We start from the raw sequence: 15,409 nt of genomic DNA, 5'->3' as shown, positions 1-15,409 counted from the left end.
CTTTTTCAGGCATCAGATTTTTTTTTAAACTGTGTTTCATCAGGAGTGACTCCAAACCCATCTCTATAGGTTCCATTCCTGATATTAGTTGACAAACACTGATGAAACACTGCCACGGTCTGAAGATTATCAGTAAAGATTTATTACAATTTCCGCAAATATTAATCATTGTGTCATAAAAAGTAAGACCATTTCCGAATTTGCTCTCCAAATCGATTCCATGTGGTTTTCAGTATTTTTGATTGTATTCATTCATTCATTCAATAAGAACCTTCATTGCTTAAACCCAGGTGATAAATGCCTGTGCAGGTTATGTGCTGGACACACAGGTGCACAGCTTATCACAATTATCAGATCCATGCACGTGTGTGGCCATCAGATAACCTGGACAGATTTTTCCTATTGCATCACAGCAAGCAGAGATCCTGAAAACTGTGAGACATTGCAATTGGCTACAATTAAGCCCCCGTCTCACATAGCGAGATCGCTAGCGAGATCGCTGCTGTGTCACGGTTTTGGTGACGCCACAGCGACCTCACCAGCGATGTCACTATGTGTGACACTTAGCAGCGATCAGGCCCCTGCTGTGAGGTCGCTGATCGCTGCAAAGTGTCCTGGACCATTTTTCGGTCGTTGCTCTCCCGCTGGTCAGCACACATCGCTGTGTGTGACCAGCGGGAGCAGCGATCAGACTGGTAACCATGGTAAACATCGGGTTACTAGGGGCACACGCGCACCTAGTAACCCGTTGTTTATCATGGTTACGAGCCTGCTAAAGTGAGCGGTAACCTCCCGCTCACTGTAGCAGAGTGGTAACCATGATAAACAACGGGTTACTAGGTGCGCGTGTGCCCCTAGTAACCCGATGTTTACCATAGTTACCAGCCTGCTCCTGCTTCAGCAGGCTGGCAACCAGGAGCAGGACATCGTGGAAAGATTCTTTCCACGATGTCGCTGCTCCCCTGATCCTTGGTGAGCCTGCCTGTTTGACAGCTCACCAGCGACCACATAGCGACTCAGCAACGATCCCTGACAGGTCGTATCGTTGTCGGGATCGTTGCAGCGTCGCTAAGTGTGACGGGGCCTTAAGGCTGTGTGCCCACTATGCGTTTTTTAAGCAATTCCGCTGTAGAATCGCTTAAAAAACGCTTGGTAGAAGGTCTGCTATGTCCCCCAATGATAATCTGCATGTGCTGTGCACATGCTGTGGAAATTTCCGCTGCAGATTATCATTGCATTGAATCGCTTAATATTCGCATCACTACATGTGCACATGCGGATATTAAGTGATTCAATGTGCAGAAGACTCTCCTCCAGACCCGGGTACCATAGTTCCTGTAAAAAAAAAAAAATTAAAATAAAAAAACATTATACTCACCTTCCGATGTCCCGCGGTCTTCTATCCGGTACATCTTGGCTCCCCGGCGGCTCGCGATGCAGTAAAAGGACCTTCCATGGCGACATTCAGTCATGTGACAGGTCACGTGACCGCTGATGTCGGCGGTCGCGAGACCTGTCACATGACTAAATGATGTCATGGAAGGTCCTTTTACACCATTGCGAGACACCAGGAAGACCGGAGAAGGAGACCGGGGGCCATCGGAAGGTGAGTATAATATATTTTTTTATTTTTTTACCATTTTTATTCTTTTTTTAACTAAACTGGTCACACTATATGAAATCCATGCCAGTTGCATGGGTTTATATAGTGTGACCAAGTTGTCAAGCACTTTCCAAGTGATGCTAAAATCGCTTGGAAAGAACTTGACAACCCCCCATGCGAAATCGCATGCTAAAAACGCTTCACAAACGCTTGTCCCTGGCTGAAAAAACGCATGTACAATCCGCATGCGTTTTTTCTGCCAGGGAGATGCAGAAACGCTCAGGAAAAATCTGGAGCATTTCTGCATCGTGGGCACATAGCCTAAGTATATTTGTAAATGTACAACATTTAAAGGGGTTTTCTGGGATTTTAGAAACAGCAATAGTTAAAGAATGTTATAAAATCATAAAATAAACATTACTTAATCTGTGACTCCCCAGAAACTCCACAAAAACATAAAAAAGTAACCCTAAGGCCACGGCCCCACTATCAGTATTTGGTCAGTATTTTTTCTCAGGAGTGGGAGCCGAAACCATGTGAGGATGGAACAATCAGAGAAAAGGTATAAAAGAAACAAGTCACCAATTCTGCATTTATCACCCACTCCTGATTTTGGCTCCCACTTCTGAGAAAAAATACTGACCGAATACTGACCAAATACTGATAGTGGGGCCGTGGCCTTATAGTGCATTTGGAATAATTCAGAGTTTATCAACTCCACTTAGCATCCGGCTGAACCAGTTTTATGTCATCATTTAAACTGACACAGAAAAATGTTCATCATTTAAACCCTTCTTTTGTTGTCTGAAGGTTTCCATTGCAACATCTTGCTTGTAAAGCGATACATAATAAACATGTCAGTTCATTCCAATAAATTCAATAACTAGGACCTGAGATGTCCATTTCTTTCATTCCTCAAACACAGTACTATTTGGTCATCATCACTTGTCCACAGTTGCAGTAAACTGACTTTACACAGTATACAATAGACGCTTCACAGCTGTTAAACTCAACTGTATAAAAAGTAACAATGTTCTGCAACATTCCGAAGGCCACGCCTCCTTCACTCAATACAGATACACACAGAGGAAGCTTTCAAAACTTTAGAAAAACATGTGGAAATCAGAGCAATCTGTGGATTTTCAAATTTACAACGTCATTCTTGGAAATACCAAAGAGAGGTATAAATGGATCTAATGAAGATTAGCAGTGAAATCATGATTATTAGGCCACGTTCACATAGGTCAGTATTTTACATCAGTATTTGTAAGCCAAAATCAGGAGTGAGTGAAAAACACAGAAGCGCTGCGTGTGTTTCTATTATACTTTTCCTCTAATTGCTTCACTCCTGATTTTGGCTTAGGCCCTGTTCACACATTCAGTATTTAGTCAGTATTTTACATCAGTATTTGTAAGCCAAAACAAGGAATTTATGAAAAATGCAGAACTGGTGCATGTATTTCTATGATATTTTTCCTCTGATTGTTCCACTCCTCGTTTTAGCTTACAAATACTGATGTAAAATACTGACCAAATATTGAACATGTGAATGAGGCCTTAGTGTCTGTGCAGCACACAATGACTTTTTCAGGCGTGTTTACCCATCAAGTTTTTCAAGAGGAAGACTCTTCAGGAAACGCCGGTGTTTTTTTTTTTCCTATAGTGTATTTTTTTAGCATTTTTTGGTTACTTCCTGATGTTTCTAAACAGCTGCATATACCGTATATATTTTTTAAGTGTTTCCAGTATTTTTTGTGATGTCTTTATTTACTGGCATTTTCCAGTCACTTTTTCGTTTAACTTCATTCAACAATGAAGAAACTGATAGTGTTTTATTAAAGCCAAAATGCTCAAAAAAGACACGAGGGGTGTCTTTTGAACCTTCAAATTGACTTGTATTGTAAAGTATAGAGAGTGTCTTCCAAGCAGTAGACGTCTGAAGAATTGACTTCACTTCTTTTAACCAGGGCTGTGAAGTCGGAGTCGGTGTCCATTTTGGTGGAATAAGAATCGTATAAAATGGACCGAGTCCAACTCCTAAAATATATAATAAATTGGGTACAGTAGTTCAATGCAGAATGTACTGAACATTTTTTCATAAGAATTTGGGAAAGTTATGAAATGTCCTATAAATGTCTGTCCTATTCCTGATCTAAGGGTCTAGACTTTTAGCTGAGATGAATCTGTACTACAGTAAATTTATCACTTAAACATGAGCCGTGTATGAGGGAGTCGGAGTCGTGGAGTCGGAGTCATGGGAATTGAGGAGTTGGAGGTTTGGCTTACCGACTGCACAGCCCTGGTTTTAACCATTTACCATTGAAAGCAGTTAAAAGACTGAATATATGAACAGCAACTCGTTCTTAAATAGAAATGTGTGTGTTCATTATTTTGAGGGTTTAGTTACCGCTTTTTCAGGTGGTTTTAGAATGGTCTGTGTAGAGTTATTGCTGTCTCTGTCCACTCACTTTCCATGACATCTTCCACAGTGGACATCATGATCACTTCTCCTGTCTCCTTCTCCTCGTTCTGTCACCTCCACTATGTATCCCTGTGCCTCTTCCACAGACAGACACGTTCCTTCATTTCTAGGATCTGGGTTAGGTGCCTGGGGACCTCTTTCTCTCCGTCACTCTCCTACATTCATCTTTTTTGTTACACAGAAATATATAGAGGCTATTCAGTCAAACATCATCAGATCTGTGACTGACCTTCTTAACACTCCTCTGGGAGCAGATGGGATGATGCCGAGACCAACAATGGACTCTTGTATTGTATAGATCAGTGACAACCCCACTTCAGGGCGAAACCAGTAATTATTTATAGATCACAATAATTGGAGCATCCTGTAGTCTGGGCATCATGAAAATAATGGATGAACATCATTTTCATGCCATGTGTCAACACAGCTGCTCGTGGCTACACAATTTCCAGCCGCCTGGATCTGTTGCACCCCCACCTGTTTTTACCACATCTTATTGCAATTTCAAAGCTTTAAAGAAAATAGCTGCCCGGAGAGGAGCTTGTCAATGACGAATAATAACAATGCGAAGAGCTCGGCTTCTCCTGCTCGAGTCATATCTTTATTAATTTGTCAACAGACAAAACCTGACTCGGCTCATTACCGGAAGCATTAATGATCATTTCACGAATGTAAGAAAACAATGATGGTAAGGCCACGGCTCCACTATCAGTATTTGGTCAGTATTTTTTCTCAGGAGTGGATGCCAAAACCAGGTGAGGAACAATCAGAGAAAAGGTATAATAGAATCAAGTCACCAATTCTGCATTTATCACCCACTCCTGGTTTTGGCTCCCACTCCTGAGAAAAAATACTGACCGAATACTGACCGAATACTGATAGTGTGGTTGTGGCCTTACAGAGAATAACAATCTATTACCTGAATGTAACTAAGCTGCAATACCAAATACAGCCCACGGAGAAGAGGGGCGCTGTCTCCGGCGTAATCTCATACAGCTTTAGGTTATATTTGCATGATGAGTTTTTGACACTGTGTATTTGTGCTGCATCAAAAACACAGCATGTTACAGTTCCCGCAAAGTGGATGGGATTTCTAGAAATCTCATGCCGATGGCTTTTTTTTTTTTTTAATGTAAACTGACCTGCGGTGTGTGTTTCATATCCACAGCATGTTAATTTCTCTTGTGGGTGTGCTGAGTTTTCTGTGTGGATTTTATCCACAAACTTGCATTAGGTGCAGAAAATCCACAGGTAAAAAACGCACATGCATTTTTAGTGCGTTTCCGCAGTCAAAGCGCATCAAAAACGCATGTAATCTACACCTAAGTGAAGCAATAATGTTTTGTCAAAGCTGAATACCAGAAAGCATCAAAAGCAAAAATCATGACACACCAACAAGAGACAAAAACCGCAGCACCAAAAACGCGGTAAAAACTCATGTTAAAAAACCGCACACAAAAACACAATAACCCAATTTACATAATAGGTGCAGAGCTCAGAAAGCGGCCCCTGCCCACACCACAGCTTTCTATGTACACTATATATTGACAGTGAGCTGCTTTTCAGCGCTAGGAGTGTGGTTGCACCAGGTCTCCCGCAGACACGAGTTCGCTAAGTGATAATGATAATCTTCTGCTGATAAAACACTAATTTTATTGAAACAGCACACAGCCTGGTAAGTGACACATCCATGAATTCTGTGTCTCAGCCCCTACCACATGCTGCCCTCAGATTACATAGCAAAAACCAGCAAACAGATTCCCTTTAACAAAATCTTGCAATAATATAAAAAACAAGTAATATCTTTCCAATTCCCCATGACTCCAGTGCAGCCACTTCCTTGATTCCCCTGCCAAGTCTTTGGTTACAGGACTGCAATGATAACATGTTGAAATGACATGTGGCACTCTGCAGTGAGGTTATGGCTGCGGCAGTCACATGTCATTGAAGCCTTGTGAGCAGAGATCGCCGGGGTCCTGGGAAGAAGCAGCATAGGAGCTTGCAAAGATGAGTATTAAGCATTTTGTAAAAGTGAAAAAGAAAATCAAGGTGTTGCACTACCCCTTTAACAAGAGCCTTAATTATATAAATACAAGTTAAAAGGGGTTGTCTGGGACTTTGATATTAATTTCTTATCCTTAGGATAGGTCATCAATGTCTGAAAGGTGGGGCTGCAACATCCGGCACCCCTGCAGATCAGCTGTTACTGCTGTTGATGGTGATCAGAACTGCTCAGTTGAGGAGCTGCACAGCTATGTCGATTGTATAGTCAAATCAATAGGTGGCGGATGTGCAGTACCCAGCCGCGGCCACTATTCCATCAAAGGAGCTGTGCAGTGCTGTGGCGCCCCTGAGGGTTCAGTCGCCACAGAGGTACTGCACCTCACCCAGAGGTGTGGTGTCTCCTTCTCTCAGGTAAGGAGGGAGTGCTGCCCGGAACCCCAACACCCACATTCAACACTACACTGCTCCAGGCCAGCTGGAAGGGCAAGATGCACTGTGTCCCTGCTGAGCCCTGTCCCTGGCTGGAGTGGGGGGAACCAAAGGTAGGGGGAACCAGTAGTGGGTGAGGGTGGAGGATGTAGAGTAGGGGAGCACCATTGTAGGAGGTATTTAAAGGGAAGCCATCTTAGGGTGGCAGGAGAGTAGAACAGTCAGCTAGGACAGTCAGTAAGGGGAGCAGAGTCTCTTCAGGAGCTCTGCTCCACAAGTGGGGCCTAGTGATAGAGGCCCAGGAGGGGAGCAGAGGAGAAAGGCTCCGTTCTATAGAAGGGATCCCAGGGGGTACGGCGAGTGCGGGACGGCACCCGTACGCCCCGAATCTGCCAGGTGTCAGAGGGCTCAGGCCACAAGAAGGGACCGGTTCCTGGCCCAGCCGTGTTACTCCAGGTCTCGGCTGGAAAAACCGGAGGCTTCTGCACTTCCATGGTGTAGTTGCCACAGTCTCACCCTAGTCATCAAGTAGGTCCGGGAACTCCAGGTTGCCCAGAGGGACTTCAGAGCACCCTAGGGCATCAAGTAGGTCCGGGAACTCCAGGTTGCCCAGAGGGACTTCAGAGCACCCGAGCGGGACTGAGTGTGGCAAGCGCAGGGCAGGAGGGAGAAGACCCGGCGCGAGAAGTCGGTCTAGTAAGGAACATAACGAAAGTGGGGTTCCGTCAAGCACTCCTGATATATCTGAGAAAGTGCTGAACCCCTGGTCTGGGAGACGCAGTGCGACATGGAGGCGGACACCCGCGCAGTGTACCTGAGAACCTTGAACGAGAACTGTGAGTAAAACTCGGATGACTGCACTGCACTGCCTCCGTCAGTTATTTCAGCTGCGCCATCCCGACTGCACTACAAGCCCCAGCATCACCACCCACCATCAAACTCTACACTGCCCTGAGGCCCGCTCCGCCTGTGGGGAGCTGTTCCATCCTAGCTGCCTATCAACTGCCTCAGAGGTCTGCAGCAGCGCTGGTATCTATTACCAGAAACCACAGGTGGCGTCACGATCGAACTACAAATCCCATATAAACTATCCCCTTTTTGTTGGCCGCCCTGGGCCACGGACCGGGCCAGCCACTGTGACATATCCCCCCCCCCCAGCATCCATAGCCCCGGACACAGAGTACCCCACTGCCCTGGGGGCACATCATCTCCATAACTGAATAGTTCTGGGAACAGCTGTCGGGTGTTGCACCCCCACTGATCAGACGTTGATGACCTATCCTAAGGATAGGAGGACAACCCCTTTAATACACAGAAGTCACAAAACGTTAAGCTCCTTCAGATAGCAGCCATGATCAGAATTTATAGAAATACACAAACGGTCTTATTTGCCCTATTTGCTTTGTGATGCAATTTCTCTGCATTTTCAAGATCTATGCTTACTGTCAGTGAATGGGGACGTGCTTTTTTACATTCAAAAACTAAAAGCACTGCTTGTGGTCTGCTACCATTGCATCCGATTGCACTCTTCTGGAAACGTAACAGCCTGGACTACATATCTGCATATTACCTGCACGTATACATGGTAGTAAACTATCCGGACAGTCTAGACTGGATACAACTGAATCCAAATCTCAGCTGTGACGAGTATTAGGCGATCACGTAGTGTTCTGCCTCCAGCTGTAAGCAAGAATGTTCCTAGTCACTGACCGCAACCACCATGATGACGGCATGTTTTTTTTTTTTTTTTTTTATTAAAATCTAAAATAAATAATATCAGCGGTGACTATATTCCAGTAAAATATATATATATATATAGAAAAAAAAAAGCAAATGCATAAAGCAAATCAAGAGGAGTTTGAACTATTGGTAAGGAAGGGTGTGACTTCTCTACGTATGTAGCAAGGAAGAGAAGTAATGCAGCAGAATACGAGTCTATCAGTAAGGCCGGGGTCACACTGCCATATATTCTCTCATGTGAGAGAATCAGGCTGATTATGCTAATAGCACAGAGTGTCATCTTACTGTGATCCGATTCTCTTACATGAGAGAATCGCAGCACAGGTGCGGAGGAGACTGAGAAAGTGATTTCTCCATCTCCTCCATTGCCGGCATCTGCGGTAATTGGACTGCACTCGGATGACGTCTGAGTGCAGTCCGACGTTTCACACACACTCATAGACTTGTCTGGGTGCGTGCAATCAGATACTCGGATACACTCGCAGCTTGTTGCCAGTATTTTCTCATACCGAATCTGCATGAGAAAATAATTGCAGATCTGCGCAGCACCAGAGTATAACATTGGGCCGAGTCCTATCCGATAAAACATCGCGTATCACTCGGCGGAATTATACGGCAGTGTGAGCAAGTGCAGGGTCACCTATCCCATGGTTAGTTTACCCTCTGCAGACAATGATGCTTAATTATTGACCACTCATGGTGAGGGGGCGTCCATGTCCCTTTAACCAATGCTTATTTTTAGTTAGTGGGTGTGTAAGAAGCCGATCATGATTTGCATATATCCAGTCATATTCCGACTAGACATATCAAGGCTTGCTCAATTCACTTGTATTGAGCAAGGCCGCACATGTCTAGTCGGCATGTGACCGCATTTGTGCAAATCGCACCTGCGCCAGAAAATCCTGACAGCACGCATTGTGCACGCTGTGAGGAATCACAAATCTGCAGTCACATAGAGCGGCTGCAGACTTGAGCCCCAAGCCTGGACAACCCCTTTAAAAACATAAAGAACAACAGAGTAAGGCAGCAGAGTAAGGCTCCATTCACATTCGTTATTTTTGGGCCGAGTTCTGTCTTTGGAAAAAACCGACAGCACTCTGAACAATAATCAATTGGGCGCATTTTTTCCGCGTGAAAAAAAAAAATCACACACATTTCGAAGTTGGACTAACTTCTTCCTCAAGGGAATCACAGTATCCAGAATACTGTGGTTCTCCTGAGGAAGCAGTTGGTCCAACTTCGAAACGCGTAGAGAATAAGAGAATACATTGTTGTGGGTTAATAAAACCCTGGTAGGTGAGCAATTCCCTCTTTCCCCTAACAATATTGTCCTCCCTCGGATAAGACCCTATTGCGCTTGATGTCCCCTTGGTGTTTTGGGTCTCGTAAATTTTAGCGACTGCTGATGTATAAAAACAGAATGACAATATAGATGAAAAATCAGAAAAAAATGTTATACGCTCGTGTACTCGCAGCCTTATACTAGGAAATATAGGTAATTTTTGTACGCTATTGACATCTTCCTCTATCATTAGGAACTTTTACAGTAGTAAATCTGACATTTTTGTCCAGTGGAAAAACTAGAAATGCCTAAAGTTACCAGACCTGTATGATCCCTGTAATTAGCAATATGAGGGAGCCGGACAACTGGAGGGGATGTGGGGTTAACCATAGAATGTAAAATGACAGCTGGGAGCGTGTCACTGTGAGTGCACTTTAATCACTGGAAATTGTAGCAGTAATTAAGTATTTAATTTCAGCTTCCAGGCGGTTTTATAGGAGCCTTAACGGCCTTAACTATTGATCACCCTTCCAGATGCCTCAGGGATAAAGTCTCATTGATAAGCTGCGCAGTTTTAAACACTATGGGCCCGATTCATCATTTGCGATTTTTATCGAGTCGCTTTTCTCTTTCTGCCTTGTGACATTCGCTGTCAAATTTTTGCACCAAATTCATCAAACCGGTGCATTAGGTTCATGAATTTTTTGCAAAATAAAATATGCTCTTTATTTTTGTCGACACCCTGCTTTGCAAATTTTTAGCAAAAGTTTTAAAAGAAATCGAATGTTTTGCTAAAATGTCGCAAAGTGCGCGTCAACGTTTTAATTCATACATGAGATCAATCCAGGAGGCACTTAAAGTACAGCTACAAAAAAATTTGAGACTTTTTGAAAAGTTGCAAATGATGAATCAGGTGTAAACTCTAAACTCCATCCACAATGATAAACTAAAAAAAAAAAGTGTAAAAAACAAAATCCAGGAGCCAATACAACAATAGGGATCTTGAACCTTGTGGGACCCAGTGTAAAAAGTCTAACACTGCCCCAAAAATGAAGACCCTCAAAAAGATGCCCGGGCGTCGTCTGGATGTTTTTCTTTAGCCTTCCCATTGACTTCTATCGTAAACTATGGAGTGGCTTCACTTTTTAGTGTCTTGCACCTATTCTTTCCATTTGCCCCTTCTTTGAAGTCTATTTTACATGGTTTTACCTGTTATTTTTTTCCAGTTTGCCACTTTGGTCACAGTTTAAGTTTTCCAGATTTTTTCGGCTGATTCAGCACTTTTCGAAAAGTTGCACATTTTGTCACAAATGTACTTCAGTCCCCCTTAGGAAAGAGATTTTTATATTATCTTAAAACTTTGGTACAAATTTTGCCCCATTTTAGTGGAAATGCAACTTTTTTTCCGCTGAAGAATGATCACTATTTTTTAACCACTTTGGTTTTTTAAACCTTAAGCGGTTAAAAAATGATCAGAAGCTTCAACATATGAACAAGTTGTTTTTCAATAAATATGAATACGAAGAGTAGGGATGAGCGGACCCGCGGAAGTTCGGGTTCTGGTACCTGACCTGAACTTTAGTTCAAAGTTCAGTTCGGGTACCTGAACTGTACCAAAACTTGAACCAGAACCCCATTGAAAACAGTGGAGACTCAAAGTTTCTTTTGGAAAAAATCTCTCTCTCTGCAACAGACTTTCCCCGGAACTCTGAACATTGCAACCGACTTCTGGGAGAAGTCCATGTTCATCGTTCAGTACCGGACACAAACTGTCTGGTACGAACCCGAACTTAAAGTTCGGGTTCGCTGATCTCTAATAAAGAGCCTTTCAGGCAGTTTCTCAGCCCTTTTTCAGGTATTGTTTGGACTGGACCAGTTCAAAAAAGCCTGAAAACAATAACAGTGTGAACATACCCTAATTGGACAGCGCCTAGTTTTGGAGCAGACTCCATGTGGGAATGTTTAAAAACACCAGATGTTTTTCAAAACCTGAAGCGAAAAAAATGCTGAAAAGACTGAACATGTGAACAACAAAAAGTGTTTTTTTTACAAAATCTACAGCTCTGACATGGTTTCTGATGCTGTTTTGACACATTTTCTTCAACACATTTTCATACCTCCCAACTTTAAAAGATAGAGAAGGAGGACAAGTATTGTGCGACAAATTTATATACACTAATCCACATGCCTAAACCAGTCCAGTTTATTATGTGAGCACACAAATAGTCCCCTTAGTAAACCCTCATAGTATTCCCACACAGTAAGATGCCCCCACAATGCTCCCCTAGACTCAGTCTGATGACCCCACATATGATTCTTCCTTGTTAGCCAGGTAACAGAAGATTAATTACTAGCCATTGAAATGTATCATATCTGCAAGATTATTATTATTATTGACATCAATTCAGATACCCTGAGTTTTGCAATTTTTTTTTAACTGGCTTTTTTTATTTATTTTTTATAATTGCATCTTTTAAGGAATTACATGGGTGAGAATGAACCTCAAAGCAAGAATCAAAATGCCCCGTACTGCTAGTGCTAGTCTTTGCCACCATACACCTCAATGACAACATAGGAGGAGCAGTAGCATATTTGCCCCCTGACCTTCCATGTCCATATTGAAGGCAAATAGGACCATGACCCTAATTCCAAATCACCCTCTCAAGAAAGTTGTAAGTCTGCTGTCTGTGGAGAGAAAACCCTGTCTTCCAGGTCACAGTGCCCATAGGGATGGAGGAATGGGCCACTCCCAGCTGGAGCCGCTCTAAGATTCACTGGCAGGAGCTGACCCCATGGCATGGTCTTTTAGACCAGGTTTCAATTTCCATTAAAAGGGTCAAATTTCAGGAAGCAGGGAGGCTTGCTGAATACTAACAGTGGGTAATGTGCTCGCTTTTAGTACTCGGCTTTGCTAGCCGGTGTGAGCAGTCATCACATAACCACGAATGTGCGATTTGAAAGAAGCGGATGAGAAGCTACTCAACAAGTGAGTAAATCGGGAACTTACAGTCACATGATGACCTCTCGATCTGGCTAGTGGAGCCGAATCCTAACAGTGCGTACATTACACACCGTTACTATTCACCAAGCTGCGCTGCTTGCTGAAAGTTTTCCCTTGGGTTGGAAACTCCCTTTAAGAAATAATAAGTTTTAACTATAAAATTGCATAAAGTTCCAGTAGCTTTAACTTTCTGCCAAGTTCTCTGCTATCTGCACATCAGATAAGTGATCACATATTGACGGTCATAACGTCTGTGTGATAACACGATGCGGGCTACGATATTATATACTGACCCACAAGTGGGTGTTCTTATATAATTCTACAAAAGTAGCAATAATAATAATCATGAGTTCTTGTGGCCACAATTGTAGATATAGTCAGGATTATGTTCCCATCTAAGGGGAAAGTGAAGGGCTCAGCTTACCATAATGAGCATTTATAAGGCAGATTTCACTTATTTGTATCTCCTGATCATATTGTCTATGAGGACTGACCTCTAATGTTTCCCCTTAGGTGAGATTTTACCAGTCTGATCCCGTCTTACATAGAAAAGGGGAAGATAACTGTCCGGACAACTCTATATATTATGCAAATAATATGTTATAGGATACAAATTACTATCATATAAAAGCTTTATGGTGAAATGAAAAGGTATGTAGGATATTGGATTTACTTCCTCGGTTAGACCAGTCTTGGTAGGTAATCTCTTGAGTAAACTAATAGCTTTTTCTCAGGCCTTTTGTCGCTAAACTATTTACTCAAACCCATTGTACATGTTCATAGAACCCGTTGCTCTATTACCTTTAACTGTTCCAAAAATATCTCCCGAGTTCCTTATTCTTTGTTCATCCATTTTTTTTTTCCTTACCTACATATTATGCAAAAATTCATTTATAAGGCTACGATGCACCGCTCTCCCATATACTAGTATTGATTTCTCCTATACAAAACTCCACTTAACCTTCGGCCGACGGATCCAAAGTTTTAATATAGAACCTTCTAATTGTGAAAATGTACATAAAAGCGTCTTCTTGTTATCATTACCAGATCATCTTCTCTATATCTGTTTGGAAGAATACAATAAGAGGTCATAACCGGCGAGATGACACACGGCACAGACTCGTCCGTGAGCTCCACATCCATTCACACATTCCCAGCTCCACTTGTTCCCTTGCTAGGATACGTCATCCTTAATGCAAGAAAAGGTGAAGAGGTGGCATTGATCATTCCCAACGAGAGAAAATAAGAATCACGAGCAAAATAAACAAGGTTCTCGTAATTCCAAGAACACAACGCAGGGAAACAGTCAAGTGTATGGATGAAAGGCAGGTAAATGGGTCATGGTGGAGTAGGGGAGAAGAAAGCTGGGGAGGAGGATGCAAAAGGTGGGAAGTGCTTAGTAGAGAAGGAATAGGTGTAGAAGAGAGAAATCATGTATAGTAAACAGTTAAAGAGCTGCGCAGTGTAAACAGGTGCAAGGAAATAATATACGTCGTGCAAGGAAATAATATATGTCATGGGTCCATATGGGAGTCAAGGGTTAATGCAGTGCGTAGATTCTTCTAGGAAAGGTGAATAGGTTAATAATGAAGGAGATGACAAGATAATGGTCAGTGTAGAAGGACAAAGGGGATTCCGTGTATAAGAGATATCAAATGGCAAGTTTGAAGAATGACATTGGTAAGGGTTGTAGGTCAGTGAGCCCCCAGGTCACATGAGGGAGAAAGGGGCAGAGGACAGCCGTCTCTCCACTACCCACGTTCCTAATACTAGGCTGTTACACCTTGTAGTAGCAGCAGGTGTAGCTATAAATATTGAAGTCAATCAGCTAGAACCTAATAGAGCTGATGAGTATGCAAGGAATACAAATCTGTAAACTTGAGCGTGAGAGCACATAAATATGTAAAGTGGAAGATTATCATAAACGCCTTCTTCCAATCTGACACAGAAGAAAGTAACGCAGAGAAGGATATGGGATGAGGATTGTCAGCTCCATTCAGGAGCAACTCCTAAGCACACAAGACCAGGCAAACAAAGCAACGAGCCAAGAAAATTAACTATTGTGTGACCCAACCTTCTGCCGGAGACCCTAAACCTTAGTGCCAGGGCAATGGGACTTTACAACCCAGATCAGTCCGAGTTCCTGTACACACAGCAACCTGACGCACGCAGAGACTAGGGGTCTACCTGTGACAGCAGGTCAGGGGGCGTTCTAGGTGTGCCCCCTGTACATGTCATTGCCAAAGCTACTGGATCTTAGCAGGAGAATACAAAGACACAGCGCTATAGGGGTTGCAATGGGAATACGCTCCCAGCACTATTACCTTTACTGGCGGAAACCTCCCGATTAATGTGCATCTTCCTTCTTGCCTCTGCTCCTCCGCGGATCCCTTTTCTCTCTTCCCTTCCCCTTGTACGTCCCAGAAAAACACAAAGACAGCCTGCGAGGTGGGAAAAAGAGGAGGGAGGTTGGACTGAGATGCCACTTCCAGATCTCCTGTATCCTTGACTCCAGGGACAAGACCTCTACATGGAGAAGCTGGGGGGCTGCAGGTGGCCTTGGAGCTCTTGTGAGCAGCTTAGAGTGTCAATGAATGAGGATCTTTAGGAAAGCACCAAGCTCTCTCCCTCTCTCTGGCTCTCTGTGTCTCTCCCTTCTCTGTGACTTGCTTTCTCTCTTACATCCTCATGCTGCTGGCTGCTGGCAGGAACAGAAACTGCACACACAGGCGGCATCCTAATGTCATCTGTGTTATTGCCACCTGGAGCACAGGCAGGGAAAGGTGGCCGAGGATCCAAATCCAATGACATATATGTGCGGAGGCTTATAGGGAAAACAGGACAACACCCTGTCCACATACGGATCTG

The 15,409-nt window shown here is 43.3% G+C and overlaps 1 protein-coding gene across 6 annotated transcripts in view; it reads right to left on the bottom strand.

Annotated features, from left to right (window-relative positions):
* LOC141191427 (synaptotagmin-7) overlaps nt 1-15,409 on the bottom strand; it is a 691,596-nt gene that overhangs the window by 615,775 nt on the left and 60,412 nt on the right. For 2 of the 6 annotated variants that reach the window (XM_073661311.1, XM_073661313.1), the window contains exon 1: nt 14,866-15,340. In XM_073661311.1, the coding sequence (XP_073517412.1) occupies nt 14,866-14,899 (34 nt within the window). In that variant the 5' untranslated portion in view covers nt 14,900-15,340. Of the gene's footprint in view, nt 1-14,865; nt 15,341-15,409 lie in introns of those variants that run through there. The other 4 variants (XM_073661312.1, XM_073661314.1, XM_073661317.1 and 1 more) reach the window with 4 other exon arrangements.

The sequence above is a fragment of the Phyllobates terribilis genome, unplaced genomic scaffold (genome assembly GCF_046119375.1).
Source record: "Phyllobates terribilis strain yellow unplaced genomic scaffold, ASM4611937v1 Scaffold_41__1_contigs__length_11206878, whole genome shotgun sequence".
In the NCBI taxonomy this organism is placed as follows: Eukaryota; Metazoa; Chordata; class Amphibia; order Anura; family Dendrobatidae; genus Phyllobates; species Phyllobates terribilis.
Note: the sequence above shows the minus strand (reverse complement) of the source record. Positions and strands in the feature narration are given on the sequence as shown.